The sequence below is a fragment of the Leuciscus leuciscus genome (assembly GCF_965113295.1).
Source record: "Leuciscus leuciscus genome assembly, chromosome: 3".
In the NCBI taxonomy this organism is placed as follows: Eukaryota; Metazoa; Chordata; class Actinopteri; order Cypriniformes; family Leuciscidae; genus Leuciscus; species Leuciscus leuciscus.
Window position 1 is genome coordinate 37,855,763 of NC_138727.1, and position 23,363 is coordinate 37,879,125.

At 39.2% G+C, this 23,363-nt stretch overlaps 2 protein-coding genes across 9 annotated transcripts in view; one reads left to right on the forward strand and one right to left on the reverse strand.

Annotated features, from left to right (window-relative positions):
* grin2bb (glutamate receptor, ionotropic, N-methyl D-aspartate 2B-b) overlaps nt 1–9,249 on the forward strand; it is a 115,488-nt gene extending 106,239 nt beyond the window's left edge. For 6 of the 8 annotated variants that reach the window (XM_082163499.1, XM_082163500.1, XM_082163501.1 and 3 more), the window contains 2 exons: nt 1,497–1,735; nt 4,846–9,249. In XM_082163499.1, the coding sequence (XP_082019625.1) occupies nt 1,497–1,735; nt 4,846–7,335 (2,729 nt within the window). In that variant the 3' untranslated portion in view covers nt 7,336–9,249. The remainder of the gene's footprint in view (nt 1–1,496; nt 1,736–4,845) is intronic. The other 2 variants (XM_082163505.1, XM_082163506.1) reach the window with 2 other exon arrangements.
* A 6,788-nt stretch (nt 9,250–16,037) lies between these two features.
* On the reverse strand, nt 16,038–22,860 carry LOC309494252 (uncharacterized protein). The gene is made up of 4 exons (XM_082163516.1): nt 22,670–22,860; nt 20,976–21,109; nt 20,333–20,462; nt 16,038–16,760 (listed from the first exon to the last, which is right to left on the reverse strand). Exons 2-4 carry the CDS (start codon nt 21,094–21,096, stop codon nt 16,436–16,438), a joined length of 576 nt encoding a protein of 191 aa, XP_082019642.1. The 5' UTR covers nt 21,097–21,109; nt 22,670–22,860; the 3' UTR covers nt 16,038–16,435.
* Nucleotides 22,861–23,363: the final 503 nt, after the last annotated feature.

Consider the following 23,363-nt stretch of genomic DNA (forward strand, 5'->3'; position numbering starts at 1 on the left):
AGATTAGTGCTCTGTTTTAGGACAAGAAATGAAAACCAATGCAATATGATGAATGTCCAAAAGATGGGATCATTTTTGCTTTTTGATCATTTAAAAAAATGTACACAGTGTGTGTGTGATTTTGGTTGGGTGACAGTTGTAGGTTACAGTTTGACAAGAGTTTGCAGTTTGACAAAAGCACAATGTTTTACACAAATATAAGTAGGCTGAACACTTTGCAGGTTTAATGATGTCCTGTATGAACAAATTGACGTTGATGTTATAATGACGAATGATGTTTTTATGTTTCCACTGTTCGATCGCGCCCGTGCCTCTCTCTCTCTGACACACACATTCCAGCATTGCAATCTTGACATCGCAGCCTGTTCATTATGCTGCGTTCACACCAAACGCGAATAGAGCGTCAAATTCGCGTCTATCGCGTCTAGTTCTACGCTTAAACATTTTGAATCCATTCGCGCGTCCAAAGCGAATAGGACGCGCGTAAGCGAGCGTTTGAAGCGAAATAGACGCGCGTTCAGGGACGGGGCGGAGTCAAGTGACTACACACGCGGTAATATGTTTTAAGGGGAAAGTACACACACAGTAGGCGGAAATATTAATTGGATAAAAAAAACGAAATAACCGACTTGGTAAAATTACGTCGGTTACAGGCTCTGAATTTCGGTTTCGATTACTTTTCGATTAATCATCCAGCCCTAGTGTGTCACATGTTGTTATATAAGCCAGCATATGATCCAGGAGCAGGAATAGAGTCCTATTTGCAAGTGACAAGGGGGTCCTTGTGTTATCTCAAAAGTACACTGGGAAGGCATCAACTGTGTGGCATATACATGTAGGTACACATGAATGCACCGGCACAGCATGCAAACACCTGCGCGCACATTCGCCCTCACATAGGTATTTGACGGATTTGAAGGCTTAAGTCACCAAGTAAAGTTCTCAGTGTGTAATAGAAAAGCAGCCACTGAATGGATGGAATCTTTTGCATGTGTGCTTTTTGAGTATATTTGTGTAGGCTATATCTGAATTTGCCCCTAAAGACTGACCTGCAGGACACCAAATGATGTTTTGGAGTTTGATCTTGTCCCTCCTATGCGGGCTGTCAGGCCCCTCTGGGCCCTTAATAGAACTGGGAACCAAATCTCAAGTGACTCCCATAAGCAATCATTAACGAGAAGAGAGCTTCAGTGCATATGAGTTTGGATTAATCCGTCATCATGACAAATGTTACACTTCGCAGGGGCCGTAATTTGTTTACAGTGCACAGTTTTGTGGGGGCTCTAAATAAATGCACTGCTGAAATCGTCACGGATAGACAAAGTGAACAGACATGTCTGCTAACAGCTCAAGAGCTCTCAAAGCCCACAAACACACAAAACACACAGCGGGAGAGGCAGAAAGTAAAAATTCAACGAATCATAAACAGTCACTCTCTTTTTCTTACACCAAAATTTTGAAATTAGCAATCTTTTTAATTTAAATTTTTTTTGTAGGTGAGATGGAGGAACTTGAGGCCCTGTGGCTGACTGGCATCTGCCACAATGAGAAAAATGAAGTGATGAGCAGTCAGCTGGATGTAGACAACATGGCAGGTGTGTTCTATATGCTGGGAGCTGCAATGGCCCTGTCCCTTATCACATTCATCGCAGAGCACCTCTTCTACTGGCAACTGCGATTCTGCTTCATGGGTGTGTGCTCGGGCAAGCCCGGCGCCACCTTCTCCATCAGCAGGGTGAGTAGCAGGTTTACTTCTGAACTTTTGATCTGCAGGCAAACAACCACAAAGGTTGACCCAACTATTATTCTGGAGCCAACAGCCTATTGAGTTCAATTAGTTCTTGAAGCTTTGGAGACTAGGAGCATTTTCTTAATTGGTGTTTTTGTCTTGCTGCCCAGTAAAAATATCTTTCCTATCCTTAAAGTTGCGAAGCAATGGAAGTACAAAAATATCTTTCTTTCCCCATATTGTGATGTACATCCAAGTGTAGCATTTTGTGAGGGGAGGGGGGACTTCTATGCATCTTGGTTGTTGATTGGATTTTGAGATGTCGGCTTTACATTCAATTGGAGGCAGATGAACGCAAGAATACAAGGGGCGAAGAAGGTGCCTTCACACCATGTTGAAATTACCGTAATTTAAGGTTTCAACTTGTAAAAAACGTTCACGTCCTTTTAGAGCTCATAATTATAGCTTGTAAGATGGGACTGTTCTGAGAGCTCCTACTTGTACCACGTGAACGCTGTACCACCTGACCGCTGCAGATTCGTTTAGGCATTGATAGTGTCACCATAGAAAAGCATAATTCCCAGTCGGAGGACGTGAACAGCTCTGAATAGAACGTCACGTGTTGTCATCTCAAGCCTACGATAATTATGACAGGGCGTGAACGCATCATGAAGTCTTGTCATTTTCATCTGAAGATCCAGTTATGACATTTTGATTGGTCAAATTAAAAATAAATAATAATAATAACACATGAACGGTAAGATCTATTACATGCATTTAGAAAATAGGGTGAGTTTCCATTTCATGCCAACTTTAAAACGAGAAGTTTTCCTGAGAAATATTAAGATGTGTTTTCAACAAATGTTTCTTGAATGTAAGTTTTAATGATTTTAATAGCTTTAAGCACAAACTTAACTTTATGCAATTGGCTCTTTTTGGCTCTTGAGTGAATTTTACTATTTTAAGAACTTTTTACTGGAAACTACACAAATACACTGATTAAGAAAATGATTTTGCTGTGTAAAAAAAAAAGAAAAAAAAGAGAAAAGTGTATAAGTATTTCCTTTTACATTAAAAGCATTAGATCTCAAGACTGAAACTTTTGGCTGATGATTACATTTGATTTGAGTTTTGTATTTTTTGTACATTTATTGAGTTTTGTATTGAATTTGTATAATTGTGATAAATGTGGTGTATTATGCAAAAAGGGTACATTCTGTTTTGTTTCATTCTGATGTGTGTGGGGTAAAGGGCAAACACTTTCAGTGCCCATTTTGTGCATATGCAGTATTTATAAATCAAAACCTTGATCTTGAGCTAACAGGCAGTTAGCTCAAAGCAGCAGTCTCTCATTCTAGACATTCGGACATCAAATCATGCCTCAAGCAATTTGGAGTGGTGCCATGACCCACATAATGTCTGGGATGAACACAGAGGGAGTAAATATCAGTTTATCGGACCAAATTGGCAAGTGGCTCAAAGATAAACCTAGGTTTACCTGAGTTCCCAAATTATTGAGGCTAACCGGAAAAACGATTACTATATTGGTTTGTTAGCCAACAGGGCAATTTGCATGACCAGTTTCCTCAGCTACAAGTACAGACACAGGAAACCGATTTTCTTACTAGATATATTTCCCTTTGAGATGTAGATGCGTGTGTTGCTGTGGTGGGGGTAAGAAGAATCCAAAATAAATAGAGGGAAAAAGGCAAAAGACAAAATGGGAGAGAATGGAACCTCTCAAGAGAAAGAAGGAAAGAGAAAAAGAAATGAGATAACACTGAATGGAGAATATGTTCCAACCCAATCGGATTGAAGGGTCAGGAGATGAATGAGAATAAGAGTCACACTGGGAAGGATGACCTGAGTTTAAAAAAAGACAGAAGGTAGTGGAGATAAGAGGAACATAAAGAGAAGAGGGAAAAATACACAAGAGTGGATAGGACACTAAGCGTGACTCAGAGCAAGACAGGAAACATTTCTGACATGTTGCCTCACTGGAGGGACAGATCGCCAGTAGAAGAGTAACCTTTAGCCTTTGAAATGTTTTGAGGAGAATTCTATTTGTTCCACATGTGTTTCATGTATTATTTGTTATGAAAAGGTTTTATATGGTTTATATATATATATATATATATATATATATATATATATATATATATATATATATATATATGTGTGTGTGTGTGTGTATGTATATGTGTGTGTGTGTGTGTGTGTGTGTGTGTGTATAAAGAATTTTAAAAGACATTCTAGTATAGTGCATCACAACATTTATTAGTCTGAATATAAATGGACACACCAGCAGTATAAAAGATAATGAAGTATTTTGACTCCCAGCCAGTCTCACAGTTTACACATTTGCCATTAAGAAATGAGTTTGATAAAATACAGCCAAAACTACACAGATAAATGGATTAAAATGCAGTAAATCTGCATCATCGTGAATGAGCTGGAGAGGTTTATTAGAATATTGTGTAATTAATTTGTCGTGGCAGTGATGAAGGAGAGACACAGATGAGTAGACACAGTGGTGTCAGCTGAATTTTAATCACATTGATTGAAGACATTGATAGACAGTCAAAACCACAGAGTTACCGCAACACTGTCACCATGTCATCATCAATCACAACCTCTTTCGCTCCTACTGTTTCTCTTTCTTGAACTAATTCCATTCTGTTTTTCTCTCTCTCCTTTCAATTCTTTATGACTCCCTCATTTTCCCTTTTCTCTTCTTGTATTTATAATCTCAAAAGTTTAAAGACAGTGATGGATAAACTGTTCATTTTAAACATGACGTGATAAAAGAAAATCCCTGAAATAAGTTTTTAAAATGTATAATAATAATTTTTTCCTCCAGCAGGCTTTATAAAACTAAACTACAGCATAAAGATGACTGTCAGAACAGTAATTACAAAACTAATTTGTAAACATAAATACTTAAAAACTATAGAACTACAAGATTTAAGACTTAAGGTTTGACTTGAACTTTGCATCAGAATTGTGAACGTTTGCTGCTAATGAAACTTTTCATTAAACGAATCTAATCCCACATTGTTTGTTTCTTCTTCTCTTTTCCTTTGTTTTTGCTTTCCCTCATTTTATCTGTCCAATAGGGCATCTACAGTTGCATCCATGGTGTTCAGATTGAAGAGAACAAATCAGCCCTTAACTCACCATCAGCCACTATGAACATGAACATGAACAACACCCACTCCAACATTCTCCGTTTGTTGCGTACTGCCAAAAACATGACCTCTGTGCCTGGGGTCAATGGTTCACCCCTCAGCGCATTGGACTACAGCCATCGTGAGTCAGCCGTTTATGACATCAGTGAACACCGGCGCAGCCTAGTAGGCCACACAGACTGCAAGCCTCCACCGTACCTGCCAGAGGACAACATGTTCAGCGACTATGTAAGCGAGGTGGAGAGGACTTTTGGGAACTTGCACCTGAAGGACAGCAACCTGTACCAGGATCATTACCTACACCACCATGGGGGCACGGGATCCGAACTGGCTCTCGGTATGTCGGGTCCCCTGCCTAACCGACCTCGTAGCTTAGGTAGTGCCAGTTCATTGGAGGGTGGGTACGATTGTGACAGCTTAGGGGGAGGGGTAGCGCCCATCTTCACCACCCAGCCACGGCAGTCGCTGACACATCGGAACAGGGAAAAGTTTGACCTGATTGCAGGTCACCCAACCCAGTCAAGCTTCAAGTCTGGCCTGCCTGATCTATACGGAAAGTTCTCCTTCAAGGGTGGGGCATCCAGTTCAGGTTTTATAGCAGGACATGACAGGTACTGTGGGGGAGGTGGGGTGGGATCGGGAGGGGACGATGGAAACATTCGATCCGACGTGTCTGATATTTCCACTCACACCGTGACCTACGGAAACCTCGAAGGGCACGGCAAACGGCGCAAGCAGTACAGGGACAGCCTAAAAAAGAGACCCGCTTCTGCCAAGTCTCGCCGTGAGCAGGATGAGATTGAGCTTGGATTCAGGAGACGCCCCCACCACACTATCCATCATCACCACCATCATCCAGCAACACAAGCACACCGCTCAGCCACCCCACCCGTGGAGCGCAAGAGCCAGAGAGGTGGTAACGGCACCTCCTATCTATTCAGAGACAAAGATGATTTGAGGGACTTCTATGTGGATCAGTTTCGAGCCAAGGAAGGGGCATCTCCATGGGAACATTTGGATTTAAGTGATGCTCCAGGAATGGGTGGAGGAGTGGGACTGGGCGGAGGCGGTTGCGGTGGAGTAGTTAGTAGCGGTGGTGCTGGGGGAGCGTGCACTAGTTTGGTTCCCATTGAAGATTTCCTGAAAGGTAAATCCAAGAAGACAGATTGTAAGGGTGGAATGGGAGGAGGATCACCTGGGCAACAGGGCCATGCATGCTGGGAAAAGGGCATCGGAGGGGTGGGAGGGTTGGCTGGAGGGGATTGGGAATGTCGCAATTGCCACAGTGGAGGGGTTGGAAGTGGAGGAAGCAAGCCAGTTTGCATGCATGGGGGAGGCGGGGCCGGGGCCTATCCAGCTGCTGGGGGAGTTGGGGGATCCAGTGGAGGGAGTGGACAAATCTCAAGCCGCCCTAGTTCCGCCTCCTGCAAGCGGTGTGATTCGTGCAAGAAACCGGGCAACTTATATGACATCAGTGAGGACAACCACCTCCTCTTGGATCAAATTGGGGGCAAGCACCCTCTGGAGAGCGGAAAGGGAGGGGGAGGCACAGGGGCCCAAACCCAGGTACAGAGGCGGAAATTTGGCCCAGGTGGTAAGGTTTTGCGCAGGCAGCACTCTTATGACACGTTTGTAGAGCTGCAAAAGGAAGGGGCGGGCAGGATGGGTGGGTTTGGAGGCAGTGGTGGAGCGTCAATGCTTCCTCCACCCCGAAGCGTGAGCCTAAAAGACAAAGACCGCTACATGGAGGGCGCAAGCCCCTACGCCCAGATGTTTGAGCAGTATGCGGGAGGGGAACGGGAGACAACATATTTTGGGGACAGAGGGAAGGGTGGGGGTTCATCATTTAGCTTATTTCGTGGGGGTGAAGGTGGGTTGCACCGTCGCTCCGTGGGTGAGAGAGACATGAGGGACAGGGATAGAGGCATGATGGGAGGAGGTGTGGGCGGTACCCGAGGGGTCGGGACTTACTCCTTGTCTAAATCTCTCTACCCAGATAAGGTGAACCAGAACCCATTCATCCCAACCTTCGGCGACGACCAGTGTCTATTACACGGCGCCAAATCATACTACATCAAAAAGCAGCAGGCACAGCCACAGCAGCAACAGACGCCACAACAGCAGCAGCAGCAACAGCTCCTCAACAACAGTCGGGCTGACTTCCGGGGCTCCATGGGGGTGACTTCCTATTTGCCTGCTTCCGCAACTTCTGGGGTGATGTCCAATGTGGCCCCTCGGTTCCCCAAGGAGCTATGTCTGGGCGGGCCTCTTGGCAACCACCACGGTGGAGGACCTAGCAACAACAAGCTGCTGTCAGCAAGGGATGGGTTAGGAATGGGTCAAGGACAGAGACCGTTTAATGGATCGAGCAACGGACATGTTTATGAGAAGCTTTCCAGTATAGAGTCTGATGTCTGAAGATGGTAGTCAGAAGCAGATAGAAATGTGGAAAAGAAGCCAACGGACATGTGGAATGATGAATGAGAGACAACTGAAAAGACAGTGTGTAATTAGTACCTTCATGCCCACAAAAAGAAGAAGAGGAAACCGTGTATAAGGAACTGACTCATGCTTTCATTAAGTTACGCGGATCATGTGCTGCCAAGCGTACGTATGTAAATAGAGAGGGGACCTGCCCACTGTTGAAAAGTTGAGATTAAGGGGAAAACCTGTTTATTCCTCTCTTTTATTCTCATGTTTTTTTTGTATATCCCACTATTTCCCTGCTCTTAACATCAAAATAGTGGCCGATCCAGATGGAGACAACCGTGTACAATCCTTTGTACAATTGTGGATGGAAATCAGTTAATCTTTTTAAACAACAGGGTAAAACTTACAATAATTGTATTGATAATGTTCTTGATAATAATATTATTATATATTATTACAATGTTTATGATGTTCCATTTGGGCTTGGTTTCTGGATGTTTTATGCTGTTATATATTTGTACTGTAGTTTCAGTTCTTGGTTAACAAACCACTTTGCGGGAGGCTTATTTGATTTGTCAATTGACCTAATTTGATTGTTAATTGAGTTGTAGACAAATGTGGATTCCATAAAGGTTCTTTATTATTGGTTATTCAAGTTTATTTTACCAGTATGGAGTGCTGTAAAATGTGTGTACAAGGCATGATTTGCAAAGTACTTCAGCTGTACTTGAGATATCATTGTGAAGGAAATGTATTCTTTTCACCTTATTTTATAATGTTCCGTTTGTTAGAAAAATATTGGTTTAATACACAGCACGTTATGTGCCTTACCAAGACTTACAGAATACCAGATTTACAGGTCATATTGCCATGGTAACTTTCTGGTCACTGCACACAGATTTGTCATTGGATGATTCATATTATTCTGGAACCTTCCTTTTAATGATATAAGCACTGATATGGAATATCCAGCAGGGAGGAGACGTAAAGTACCCTGAATGTGTTCATAGTATTAATATCGAGAACTTGGTTCTAAAGAAAACCAGTTAAATTATCATTCTGACAAGTTCTAATAATAGGAACGTAGGATATTTGAGGTTTGCACAACATTGTACAGTGCATAGTATCCTCCCTGAGAGTTGAGCTGCAGTTGTATGATGTTATCTACAATATAGAAACAAAAATCAACTGAATTTTTTTTCTCCACTGTCCCGCATTTCTTAGGAAGTCTTTGATCATGCAGTAAAATAACAACTGTGTCATGGATTTGTTTCCTCTTAGAATGCAGTTAGTATTGGATATGCTTATCTCTACTTTCCTTAGGGATACACCAGTGCACAGTATGTAGGGGTTTGCAAGATTCTCAGCAAATGCTTGCATTTTGTTATGTAAATATAATTTTTTTTCCACTTTGTACAGTTAATAGACAGAAAGGATGTAACTCTACAGATTTATGTTTTACCATATTTGTTAGATATTTTAAGAATTAGAGTGAAGGTTAACAATCCAACTTTGCTGCAAAATGTATCAGTTAAAACTCATTGGTATGGATAAACATTAAGAATTTTTCTATATCCTCCCTATCGCTGTCCAGGCTAATACAATCCTTTACTGCATCTGTACAGCAGAAGTGAAATTTTCTAGATATTTTCGTTATATTCGCCAGTCCTTTTTTAACAACTTAATAAATGATAATGGTAGGGATGACTCCAGTTATTTCCCCTAACCATTTAAAGTTAATTTGCAGTTTTAATACCCACTTATATGAAGTAGAGGTATATCTCAGGAATTTTGGATGGGCACAGGCAAAAACAAACATATCATTTAGCTAAATTGCCTAATTACCTAAATCAATAAACAAGTGAACTCATTTAATTGGATAAACGTGAGGTTCGTTGCAAGCATTTAACTTTATTTATTTTGGAGACCACAAATGACAGGGCAGTCTGAACACATTGTCTTTTTTTGAACTTTTGGCCGACACAGCTTAGATAAAATCCTTTACTTGAAGTTAGTTGTGTTTATTGCAGATTTTGTTTATACATTTTCTTTGTGAATGAACTGTTAGCCAAACAGATCTCCACTTTAAGCACAATATTTATAATATTTGGTTTTGATGTATAGCTATCAATTTGTGAACTTTTATCTTAACTTTTGCCATTCTTATTTGACTCAGTTGTCTTTTTTGTGAGTTTGTGTTTAAGACGAGCATGCATGTCTTTTACTTATTTATTGCCATATCTTTCATACATTTATGTCTATTTAGATATCATGCCTGCTCTTGTTCTTGCAATATGTTGATAAACTGTGCATCATACAGGTTCAGGGTGATTCAATAGATGTGCTGATTCTAATGAACTGATAAGACCTTTGAAAAATGGATATGTATGGAATAATACCTCGTTAGGGAAATTATCAGGCAAACCCAAATAATTTTGGTGATAATGCTAGATTTTGTCAGAACATTGCTATTAGGTAAGGAGATGACCATTTTTGTGTCCAAAGCTAATTTTGCCTTTTTTTTTTTGTCGCACAAGATTTTCTCACTTGCTCTCACGATACATTTCTTTGCATGGTACCTTTTTTTTTTTTTTTTTTTGTACCCTTAAGATTTTTTTATGCTTGATCTACTTTTTTCTTTTGTTTAGTAAATCCTTTAAAGATATCTCACAAGATATCTCATAACAGTGTGGCATTTTTTAATAGCAAGAGATGTGTTGACAGACTTAGACCATTGCATTTCCTGTCAATCTCTGTTTGTACTGGAGAGTCAAGCCTATAGTTTTTATTAGTAGCCTATACTACAGTATGTAGAGGAAGTTTTGTGTGATTGTGTGTGCGAGTGTCAGGGACATTTGCCTTTGCTCTTCCTGAAAAGCTTTCCAATTTTATATTTCATTTCGATTTTAAAGATGTGGCCTTGTAAAAGCATGCTAATATCATTTGATAAATACAGGTTTAGTGTGAGACGCAGAATGAACAATGGACATGGGCGGAAGAGGACAGGAGGGACAGTAGCCAATGTTCTGTGTCGTTACAGTGTTTTATTTCTCTTCTTATTCATTCTCATTTTACCTAAAATGTTCTTGATGACTGGTAGAAGACTTCAGTAGTTTGACTATTTTATTGGTTTGTCATTTTAGAGTCCTCCCTAGTAAGGTACGTCACATATGATTGTATGTGTATCTGAAATCATATGCTTGATTACCTGTGTGAGAGTGGGCAAGTGTGCGCACAGGTGTTTGTGTGTGTGTGTGTGTGTGTGTGTGTGTGTGTGTGTGTGTGTGTGTGTGTGTGTGTGTGTGTGTGTGTGAGAGAGAGAGAGAAGAAAACAGAGCACAGTGCAATGGTTATCTATTATGTCTGCTGTAAATAATTATGTCCCCTTTCCATAGCCTTTTAATATATGAAGACAAATATTTAAAATATTGAAGTTTGAGATACATTTTTGTCTGGAAGATTTTTTATAGCCTCATGGGGAAAAGTTATTAGACCACTGGACCAGGAGCACAGTGCCATTCTAATAGCATCCGAGAACCAGAATTTAAGACACAAATTTACACCGTTGTCTTTAATTCTGTCTTTCTTGTATTTTAACCACTTATTTTAAATCTTACTTATGGATCACAATTGTACAGATTCTGTAAATATGACAAAAATTGTTTCTTTTTTTCTGTTTTTGTATAGAGAGAGATTACATGTGTTAAGGCTACAATAATAATTTAATGAGACATTTCACAATACTTAAGCTATTGAGAATACAGACACAGTGTGAAAAGTGCTAAGATATATTCTTCTGTCTCTTTGTACAAAACAGTGTTGACTAAAAACAAAATAAAAGGGAGAGATCTCAAGCTTTATAGTCCTGTCTTTTTCCATACATTTCCAGCAGCGAGAATCTGAGAGGAAATGGTGACACTCCCTTTTTTCTTTTTTTCTTTTTTTTAGTGTCATCATCATGTTCCAAATATGAATCTCATTTGGTTTTCATGTTGTTAATATGAAAATTGTGGGACAAATTTTCCTTCGTTTCTTCGTTGTGCTCTACACAAGCTTAGGTTTGATTCGTGACATAATGTACATGAAACGTAAACGAGAGCTTATTATCCACTGTTGTTGCCCTGGATACGTCTGATTCACTGCATCATGAACAAATTGCAAGCAAAGTACTTATCGCTCTTTTCTGTACCTATCGAGTCATGTCAAACATATCATTCTGATTATTGATTCCTGTGTGCAAGAGCTGTTTTTAATCATGAGAATGTCATACATGCTGTTTATTTTTAAAGTAATAGCGGTTTATTTTAAAACCATTTGCAATTCAATATTTCACAAACCTACTCTTTCTATTCCTGTCTCACTCCCCCACTCTCTTTTTCATTCCCTTTTCTCTCTCTCTCTCTCTCTCTCTCTCTCTCTCTCTCTCTCTCTCTCTCTCTCTCACTAACACGTTTCCTTCAAGCAGCCAATCACAGAATACATTGCAACACATGTAACTATTTCTTGACAATTAACTGTTACCTAGCAACTGGACCTTTAGAGAAAAAAAGAGAGAGACAGAGGGAGAGAGAAAAGAAGAAAGATCTGTGTAGTAACTGTGACTTGGTTTGGTTGCTACAACATATAACACAGAAACAGCAAGTAGAGATGATATGCAACACCCACACGTGTCCATGGCGACAGGGAGAAAAAGAGATAAACGCAAGCAGGGAAGTTTAACGAAGAGTCACGGATAGAGGGAGGCGTGAATGGAGACTATATTCAGAAAGTAATTAATAAGGCATTAGTTTAAAGTTGACATGAAACAGAAATTACAATCTTTTTTCTTCGTATCTATTGTGACGTATATTTGAATGAAACGGCTTTTCGAACAAGAACAAATGTAGGGCAGGACTGGATTTTGTCCATGTGGTATTGGTTGGTTTGCCATTGTTGTGATGTCATGTGAGTGACAGGTTGTCCCGCCCTTGCGCCAGTAAACACATCATCAGAGAAGAGATGTCAGGGAAGTTATTTTGATTAAAGATTACGAGGGCACATGAATTTAAAAATGATTTGCACGGATAAATCATTTACAATGCAATAATCCATGATTAAAAAAGAAGAAGAGATTTGTCAATTTAGATGTGGTGACTTTAAGGAACGGTCACAGAAGAGGTCGTGAATGGAGAGATTCAGAATAGTAATAAGGCGTGGCAAGTCTAACCCTTAACATTAATTTAGAGAAGGTCAGATAACAGGGAGTCAATCGTTTACGTAGAGGTGCTAAAAGTTTTGCCAAAGCAAAAAAATCTGTACAGTAGCCTACATTCACGTATTTGCGTTCATACGTACCAATATTCTGTCAGACGTCCTCACCAGCACAGAAATACACGCAAGCAGACCCACATACTACACACTGGAGGTCTGACGTGATCTTGTAAACGCTTTTAAGTCCTGTGCTGTGCTGGCCAAAAAATAGCGCACGCAGACAGACCCACTGACTTCAGACCAGACACTCACTCCTGTCAAACAGGCACGCGGTGAACTAACCCGTCCCAACACTGCCACCATGTGGCCGGAGTTACAAAACACTCCAGATTCATTTTGCGCACATCAGTGGTGCGCAATGGTTTGTATTTCCAGCTGTTAAAATTATACCACTATGATCATGTCAGTCCACAACCTATTCTAGAAAGCATGTGTTGGGTTAAAGTGAGCTTATAAAACATTATAAACAACTGTGTTCCTCAATGCAGATGCATATTGTTTGAGGGAATTAATTTCATTAGTGATTTGTTTCAGCAATGCTGAATACTTCTGTTCTTTATTTTGTGCATATGTGTGTGATATTTAGTAATGATGTATTTTATATGCAGGGGTAATGTGTGGTTTATAATAGGATGCTTTCATAAATACATAGAGATGGAAACCATATTTAATGTAAGATTTGGGAGCCTGTGATAAATGAGGCCACCTGGCTGATATCATTTATGAAAAGCATGTGAATAGGGTGGTTGGAACATGGATTGTAATATGAGAATAATTTAATTATACAGTACAATGCTGCACCTACCTCTTTATACATGCAGAAACACATGCATATAACAGTGCCTGCAGAATAGCCTATGTAATTAAAAACAACAACAACAACAAGGTAAAACTAGTTCAAATTAATCACAAACCATAAATGAATCGTACTAATCCTAAAAACTAGTTTCAGTTGTAGACATTTTATATTGTTCTTTCTTCACAATTAAGCACTGTGCCATCCAACCCTAAATTGCACGAATCATTATTTTCTTTATAAATGAAAAAAATCAGGAATGGGTCTGTGTTGTTTTACTCAAGTAGGCTACTAAAGATATTATTTGCAACTTATTATAGTTTACTACATTAACAAAGAGATGTGAGATATTCAACAACGAATATTGTCTATCAACCCCTGTATTTAGACCTTGTATGCCTCTTTTTTTTTTTTTACAAGATGTAATAAGTCTCAGGTGTCCCCAGAATGTGTCTCTGTCCCATTTTTGAGCAGAAGGAAAAACATACTATTTTCGTGCATGTATCTTTAAATGCAAATGAGATTCTGCTCCCCATCGCGCTTTCCAGGAGAGGGCACAGCCAACAACTTTTGCCTTGGTCCGGATACTACCAAAAACTAAAACATATTGGTTTTGACTATCATCTATCAGACGTCCACGCTCATGTGACATTGCAGTTCTTCATCATCATGTAGGTTTTTTTATTTGCTTGCATTTTAAAGCCATATCAGTCTAAACTTCAGATATTTGATTTTCTGAGCGCACACAACTGATGCACGCGCGCAGAAACCTGGCTGTCAGATGGTGTGTCTGGTGAGTATTAAACTAATTTCTCTTCTGCTGTCTGAATGAAACGCATACTTTTCTAAATACATCACAACACTGAAATAAAGTCGGTTGAAACTTCCGGTTCACTGGACTTTAAATGCTCTGGCAAGCAGATAAACATGGCGGACTCGGTACAGCCATAGACAGTAAAAGAAATGGACACAGCGACCCCATTGGATTCAACGGAGAAAAGTGAAGTCAATTAGTTCAAGCACTCACTTCCTGATGGTCGAGCGTACTGCGCAGACTCAAACAGAGCTTGACGACGTAGATGTGATGTGAGCAACCCGTCTGTCTTCTAGGGGCTGTTTACACCTGGCCACTTCATGCGTTTTCTCAGATCGGATAGCTATCCGATCGTGAAAAGACCAGGTGTAAATGCCCTCCAAAACGCATTCGAGACGGATTTGAATCCGATCGCTCAAACCACTTCAGGAGGTGGTCTGGGCCGCATTCCTGACGAAACTGGACAAGTGTAAATGCATCTGGTTGTTGAAACCACATATGTAAATTGTACTCCTCCCAAAAATGCTAAAAAAATAAACGTGTGAGAGCGTGTTATAGGCTATATGTAATGTTATAGCCAGATATGACGACGCTACTGGAACACGCATCACCTCAGATGAGAAGCTGAGCATCTATTCATTAAGCCAACGTGCAAACTATCGCAAATCAAAGTGAAAGTAAGTCGTAGACGCTTAACACACAATCATCATCATTAAAAGTAAATTCTTAAGAAACGAAATGATCTTACCAGGGCTGTTGCCGCTCTCTTTTATTGCGGTCTTTGAAATTTTAGCTGATGATCAATAAAATGCAGCTCATATCTTTTGCTTTCGGTGACGTACACTCCATTAAATCTGCATATAGCGCGGGAATTGAAGATCGGATTTAAATCCGTTTCGCAAAAACACATTTATGTGACCAGGTGTAAATGGAATCGTTTTGATAAATCAGATAGCTATCCGATCTGAGAAAACACATTAAGTGGCCAGGTGTAAACAGCCCCCTAGTAGCTGTGCCAAAGAAATCTGAATCATTCCCTTCCGAAACTTGCAGAGACGGAGAGTGTGAGTAGGAGGTGTCCATGAGCTAGGAGCAGGAGAAACTTTTGCCAAGTTTTCTGATTAATTACTTTGTCATTTTGCCTCCACGTCCCCCCGATTGCGGCGCGAGCTTCTCCTCCTGTCCATACGGTAATCTCTCTACTGTGCGACAGAGAGTCGCGTGGTTATGACGCAATTGTTTGCCTATTTTTACAAAAACTGCTTCTACGGGGCCATAACGTAAGATACACGGCAATGGAGCCTTTTATACATTTTCGTGTTTCTTTAGAAATAAATAATGGACAAATGGAGTCTTTAAACACTTCAGATGTAAAGTTATTCGCTGTCAAAGTGACGCCAAAATGAATGGGAGTCAATGGAATGCTAACAGCAGGTGATGGTCTGCTAAACAATGGCGGCTCCCGGGGATGCTTCAGTTTCCGGCTGATGGATTACCCCCTTGGGTACAGCTCACTCAAGGCAGGGTTTATGCTAATAAGGCAGATTCCGTCAGCAGTTGTGGGCAGGGCCTCAGCATGTGACATCACATTGGAGCACATTCCTGAACGGCTCATTTTGTGACACTGTTTCAGATTTATGGGGAAAATAACAAATGGGGTGGATGGATTTTTACCACAATTGGGTTGTTGTGTAAAGAACACACACTGCAGACACATAAATATGTTCAAAAACAATATAAAAGTGAATTGTGTATAATAGGTCACCTTTAATATTTGAATACAGTTAAACACAAGTAATCAATCATAAAAAAAAAAAAACCCAGACAGAATTATATTTTAAAGTATGAACATTTATTCACCTGATTTTATTCCTGTCACACAAATGGCTCTGTGTAGCAAAGCTTCCATAGAGATTCCCCACATAAAATAATAGCTGATTGAATAGCTGTAGCTTTGTTTGGAAAAAGCTAGAGTGTGTGTTTTTACTCTCAATGTTTCTTTTTGTTTTTTCATTATCCTGCTGGGAAAGTTTTCCACAATCCACATTCCCAACATTTGTTTTTTTGCCAAGGAACTTTAATCTCACCTTCGAGACCTGAACATGAAGGAGTACAGACAAAAGATGATGTATGCACGCTAGTATACTAATATGCGAATTGTTCTATTCCCACTATAAAGGATATTTCCTGAATAACATTAATGTTTGATTGTAATCTTTTACCACCCTCTACCTCTCACTTTCGCTCGCTTTGACCCTTCCGTTTTGATTTTTGAACACTTTCACTCGTCTGGTTCTCACCACCCTGTTCATAGGATGGACTACTCGAACCATGTACCGTCGTGAATACTTTGTTTGACTCTGTCCCATTCCTTTCACACTCTGAGGAGCCAGTCCCTTGCCGTCCCCTCCTTCCTCACCCTCCTCTCGGTAACCATGATGACGGAGGAAGGGTTCCAGGGTTGCTAGGCGATTGTTAAGATCTGTGATGCGCCTCTGTAAGTGGGAGACTTCTCTGAAGAGATCATTTAGGGACTCCGAGAGAGGACGAACCCTGTGAGAAAGAAGAGTGTGAGACAGGACTGGAATGTGTGAGAGTGAGTGTGTTTGTGTGCAACATCTGTACGAGAGAGAAAAATAGTGTATAATCGTTCTTCTGTGCTTCTTCCGTAAGGGTTTATACAACAATTAAAAAATATATACTTAAATGGCATGAAACAAATTATTTTTTCATATAAGGACATAATTCATATTTTCATATTTCATATAAGCCCTACACCTTAAACACTCAACTCTGGATCAATGTACCAAGTGAGACCTAGGAATAAGAGTGTTAATATGGGAATGTTGTGTCAATTATGCATTATTGATGTGAATAAGGAGATTTCACATTCATTTTAGTGCACTATATGTGGGTAAGTCAAAGAACATACATTAACAGGACGTAGTTTAAAATGACAAGGCTGAGCTTCTGGTCCTTCTAGCCAAGACCTGCCTCACAAAAAGGTCACAGCGCTACTGCCTCCAGGTGTGTTAAAACGCTCAGTGCCAGAGGATGACGAGTCCTTTGTACACCACATTATGACAACTGTCCGATCCTGCTGCTTCACGAACAACAACAAAAAGAAAACAGCCTTTTCGCTCGGTAGCTCATCTGGTCTATAGCATTTTCACAGCTGGACTAGGCCTAATGCTAATCTCTCTTCTGGCGTCTACCATCCCTTACAAAAATTAACCATGGTTTTATTATAGTAGCCTAAAGCCCCTTTCACACAGAGATTCCGGAAAATACACGGATAAAGTGACCCGGGATTTGACCCGGGTTCGTTTGATTTTGGTTCACTTTTGACAATTACAAGTCACATCGATGTCACGTGTCTTTACGGCATTTTTACGGGTTGTGTGTGAACGCACTCTCTGATTCCGGAAAATCACTGGCAGTGTGAATGAACCAAAATCAAACGAACCCGGGTCAAATCCCGGGTCACTTTATCCGTGTATTTTCCGGAATCTCTGTGTGAAAGGGGCTCATGTTTTTGGTGGATTGATTACCATTTGTATAACCACAGTTTTACTACAAATAGCATGGTTAAACTATAGTTAGTGTAGCAAAACCATGGTTAATTTTTTTTTGTACAAAAACCATGGTTAATTTTCGTAAGGGATAGGCTACTTATCCTCAAATGCATCCAAAATCCTGCCATCCAGTCATCGTGTTATTTGTTCCTTTATGCTTTTACAATTTTTTACGTGATACTTATAGGCCCATTTATTCGTTGTGCTGCATCCTGATGCTTTTCAACCGCACTGTTTTTCTCACGAGCACCGCTTTTTTAAACGCTGTGTCAAGTTAACCCTTAAACGCATAGCCTACTTCAGGTCTTTTGTGACCCGGGACGTCATTCACTACCCTCCTCCTCCTCATTCATTTTTTTAAAAGATAGACATTGACTATTCGTAGTATTCCTCAATCAATTCATTATAAACTATATAACAACAACAACAAAAAAATTCTAAAAGAATTCCTGTTTTCCCATTCAGTTTTTGTAAAAATTGTGAAGGGTCGCTAACGACCCGAGGTGTGTAACTGTGTAAGTATATTTTTTTCTGCACAATAATAATTGAATCTTTCATGACTGAATAAGTGCAATGTCTGACAAGTCTGATTGCCTGATTGAGAATATATGTTTGAGATCGTGAACATGAGCCAGATGCTGAATGCACTGGGAAATGAGCTCTGAGGAGGACAGTGGTGATGGTATAAAACATCTGCTCAAACTGAACCCTTCCAAGCTCCAAAAGGTATCGAAATATGCTTTATTTTATTGTTCTGTAATTGTTACTCTGATATCAGGAGAGTTTTATATTATCGTGACAGATCCATCCATGTTAGATATTGATCCAGGTCGCTTGTCCCCAATATGTAATAATGATTGGCGAAACATTCATGCATTTAAGGATTAAAGATAGGGTAGGCAATTTTCGGAGCGGCTTGCAAGTTATAGCATACATGCCCTGGTGAAAAAAAAAAAAAGCTAAGTATACTTGCAGCCAGACTAATTTGTGCTAACACACTAAAGTGTGTTAATGATTAGTTAACTTGAAGTGTGCTATTTTGAAACAACTAATTTTGTACTAAGTATATTTTAGTTGTAATTCAATTGTAGTAAAGCACAACTTTAAGTGTACTTTTGTGTACTAAATTGGAACATCTTCAAGTATACTTGTATACTTTAAGTATACGCCTGTGTAGGGACTAATTACATGCTTGATTAGTGATATTAAAGTGTACTTTATTTGTGTTAAAAGTACATTACAAATTAATTATGAGTGTCTTCGAAACATACAAGCAAAATACCATAAGTGTATTTATAAATATATATATATATTTTTAAAGATTTATTTTTGCATGTTATTAAGATAGGACACTAGCTAGACAGGAAGTGAGGTGGGAGAGAGAGAGGGGGGACGGGATCTAGAAAGGTCCACAAGCCGGGACTTGAACTTGGGTCTTCCGAAGCACAATGGCCCATGAGGCTATCGGCACCGACTACTACAAATTACAAAATACTATTGTATACTATAATGTATGTTGAAAGTATACTTTCATTGCATTGTTACAATGATCATTTCTAGCACAGTTAAAATATACCTAAAATATATTTTTAATAAATTGCAAATAAATACACTTTTAAACAGAATTTTCACTTCTAGTATATTTTTTCTAAAATGTATTTTTAGAAAATACAAAGTAGGCCTACAATTATTTTAAAGTGTGTTAAAAGTTGCATTGTGAAAATAGGTAAAAGCATGATGCTAATATACTTTTAATATATTTAAAGATAGTAAACTTTTTGTAAGTATATTTGCAATGCACTATTGAAAAAGGGAATATATTTCAAATACAATAAAGTCTCCAAAGCCCTTATAGCTTCCGCATTTAATTGGCGGTAAATGTCTTGTAAACCTTTTTCATCTGGACTTAATTTGTTAGTATACATTTTTTAGCTAGTTAAGTAGTTTAGGTGTTTGTTATTGGTGCTTGATGTCTAGCTTCACATGCTTTGTGTATTATTAGCTTGATCTGGTGATTGGCACTAGTCGGATACTGAACAGTTGATAAAATAAAAGAGATCAGCTACCTTCAACAGTCTCAGTCTGAATTACAAGAGTCATTATTTCATGTACATGCAATACAGTCATTCACACAGCATGTGTGCCTGAAAAATCTTTTCCTGCCATTTTAAGTGCTGTTTCAATGCTTGTAGCTTAGAATGAGCTTCATGAAAACAATCTCCTTAGGGCTAAGGGAGTGAGTCTCTTAAACTGCCGACTTCAGGATAACAAACCCCAAAGGACGCTGCATTTTTCTTGTTTATATAAAACCGTCCAACAAGCAGCTTTCATGTGCAAAACAACTTTAAGTGAAAGTGGGCAAAACAAGAAAGCTTTAGTGAACATAGCAAAGCGAGATAGGCTTAGCTACTTGTTACAGATAAGTGTCGTAAGAAATGCATGTTATAACATATTGGTGGTTGGTTAACACTAATTGCTTTGTACTTCAACACCATAGTAAAAAGTCTTTGCAATGAATTTGTACAGGTATCAGGAAGTACAATGTGTTACCTGGAGTAGTCTGGCAGAAGGGCATTGGGTTGTGAGTGTAAGAGGGTCTTGATATCTTTGAATATGCGTTTGCCCCAGGCGTCCAAAACTCGAGTCACGCTGCGTATGTTAGCCACGTTCACATTCTCCGCTGCCGTGAGGGCAAAGACAATGAGGTTAGTCTTTAATAAGGCCGGCGACCACATGACAAGAGGCTGTCTGATACTTCAGAATAGGTTTAATCAGGTTTCTTTCGCCAGACTACAGGGCTTTAACTTCAAAGGGTGGAATTAGGAGATGTCTGTTTGTGTTTTAGCCAGGCTGACAGATAAGGGTATGAGTTATTTGGTGTACACTGGTGGTGGTCAGCAATGTGACTTGAATTGAATATTAGATATTAGCTCTGTAAATCCAGACTGACCAACACAATGATTTGATTGTTTGTGAAATGGACGCATCACAGAATATTCCCTCAGAATTAATCACAACTTTAAGCAGATATCCTCAGAATTTAACCTCTACACCACTTGCATGCTTATTATGAAATATAAGGCTAAATTGATATAAAAATAAGAATAAGTAGTCTCAACTAAGTTTAACACATTTTACCATTCTTAAATCCATTCTATATATAAAACCGATACATATTATTTATCTGTTTTACCTCCTTCTCTGTAGTTCCAATTCCCATAATCCACTTCGTTGCTCATCCCAAAGCATGAAGACAAAAACGCCATGGCCACCATAGGCACCATCAGTATCTTCTTTGCCGTGGGAACAGTCATGGTGAAGAAGGGGCTGAGATGTAAAGGAGAGGCAAGGAGAAATGGCAAACATTTAAACAAGTACTAAGAAAACTCCCAATGTAAGGCAAGAGATTTAAACCTTTACCCTGCCAATATATCTGGCACATGGGAAAGCACTTTGTTTTTTCCAGGATAAACAGCCAGAAGTGTTTTAGGGTCCAATGATTCTGTGGAAAATAGTGCAGACGCCTGTATTTTTATACGATTATTCATTGTATTCGTTGTCAATTTCTCCTCAGGACAATTTGGGCTCTTTTTTAATTTTTTTTTATTCAAATTTAATATTAAAGTTTTCAAGGCACAAATGTGTTTACTTATTTATTTCTTTAATTTATTTTTTTAAATGTATTTATTTATTTTTAGATTACCTTTTCTACACTATCCAACTATTAAAATCACACAACAAAGTAATCATTTTCACTTAATCTGTTGAAATAATATTTAATGAATTATAGTAGGCCTAAAACTATTTCAAATTAGATTTTTATTTACCAAAATTATTGCTTATTGATTTAAAAAAAAAAAATGTTACATCCATTTGGATTACTTCTACAGAAGGGCCTACATCATATTTTGAAAATTAAATAAAGTAAACAAACTCAAACTCACTTTCCATATTTTCTATATGTTAAGAACTTCCTCTCTTTGACCGTTGATTGAAAAAGTTAAATTGACTTTATTCTATTAGTTTCATGCTTTATTTCCGTGGCCTCATGCCCTTCACCTCCAAAGAAGAATCAGTCAAGTGTTGGGTATTTCCAGTCTATTTAAATGAATGGCTAGTTCATTCAGGATCACAGAGGGGAGATGGATGACGGGCTGATTGTCTTGTGACTGGCCTAACTGATAGCAAACTCAATTAGTTTTATTTGAAAGAAAATCTCCTTTGTGCTGCATTGAGCCACAAGTCTCAATGACTGAGGCACAGAGAGCTCTCTGAGGTAAGATAACTGTGAGAACGCACTATCAACATGATCATTAGACTAAAACAATCACATTGCAGAGAAATGCTGCAGTAAAGCAAAGAGAAACTGCAGTGAGAGGGAGGCCAGAAAGGAGAGAGAGCTTTACATAATATTGAACTTGGAGATCATAGTAATTGACTTTGTAGAGTGAGTCAGAAAAGAGGCATTTCTTAAAATGGCTCCATGACGTCGTGGCGTAGCAGAGATCTGGATGTGCTCGAGAATCCGAAAATCACAGGATTAATGTTCGATCAGGACACTTCTGTCAGTTTGAACCCATTTCACACATTTTTTTTTTTCTCTTCAAATCATGCAGTCTCTCAAATTCAGAGAGAAGGAGCTGACATACAACATGGATATCAATCAAACACTTAAAACAGACATAAATACATCCTAAACATTGATTTCTTAAACTTGCTGTAAAATGTATTTTTGATGCTTTATGAGTTCTAGACTGACCCAATTTCAAGATACGAAGGATATATCCAGCACAGACAGGCGAAAAAGCGGAGTAGTAAAACTGCAGGACACAGATACCACTTAAGTGCAATATTATAGAACACTTAATTCCACTTAAAGTTACTTACTTTTTCAGGGAACGAAATGTGGCTTTCCTCTCTCTTTTTTGTCCTCCTCTCCTCTGCTGTAATATCTCTGTCCTGTCCACTTCTTCTTTCTGAATGCCGTGTTGAAGTCTATTGACAGTCAGACACACTTAAACTTATTTCTGCCCTGCATAAGAACTTGTGTACATTCAACTCTCTCTCTCTCTCTCTCTCTCTCCTCTATCTTATCCCCTCCCTTCTTTTTTTCTTTCTATCCCCCCCATCCATCTGTTGGCCTCTGCCTTCTCACTCCTTCCCAAAATATCACCCTTTCCAGATGTGCACCTTTTCTGTAGATTTATTTTGTTTTCTCTGTCTGATCATTTGCCCTTACACACACACACACACACACACACACACACACACACACACACACACACACACACACACACACACACACACACACACACACACACACACACACACACACACACACACACACACAACCTAGTAAATACCTTTCATAGACAAACCTTTCACAGACATTATAATAATAATGTTATACCCAACCTCTAAACCAAACCCTTACAGAAACCTATTGACATTTTAAAGCAAAACACGATTTAGCTGATTTATGTGCATTTCAAATAGTGATAACCACTTCATGATAACTCATCTGTCAGTTTTTAACATGTTTGATTTTATGTGTGAGGACATTTTCTCACAAGAATAGACA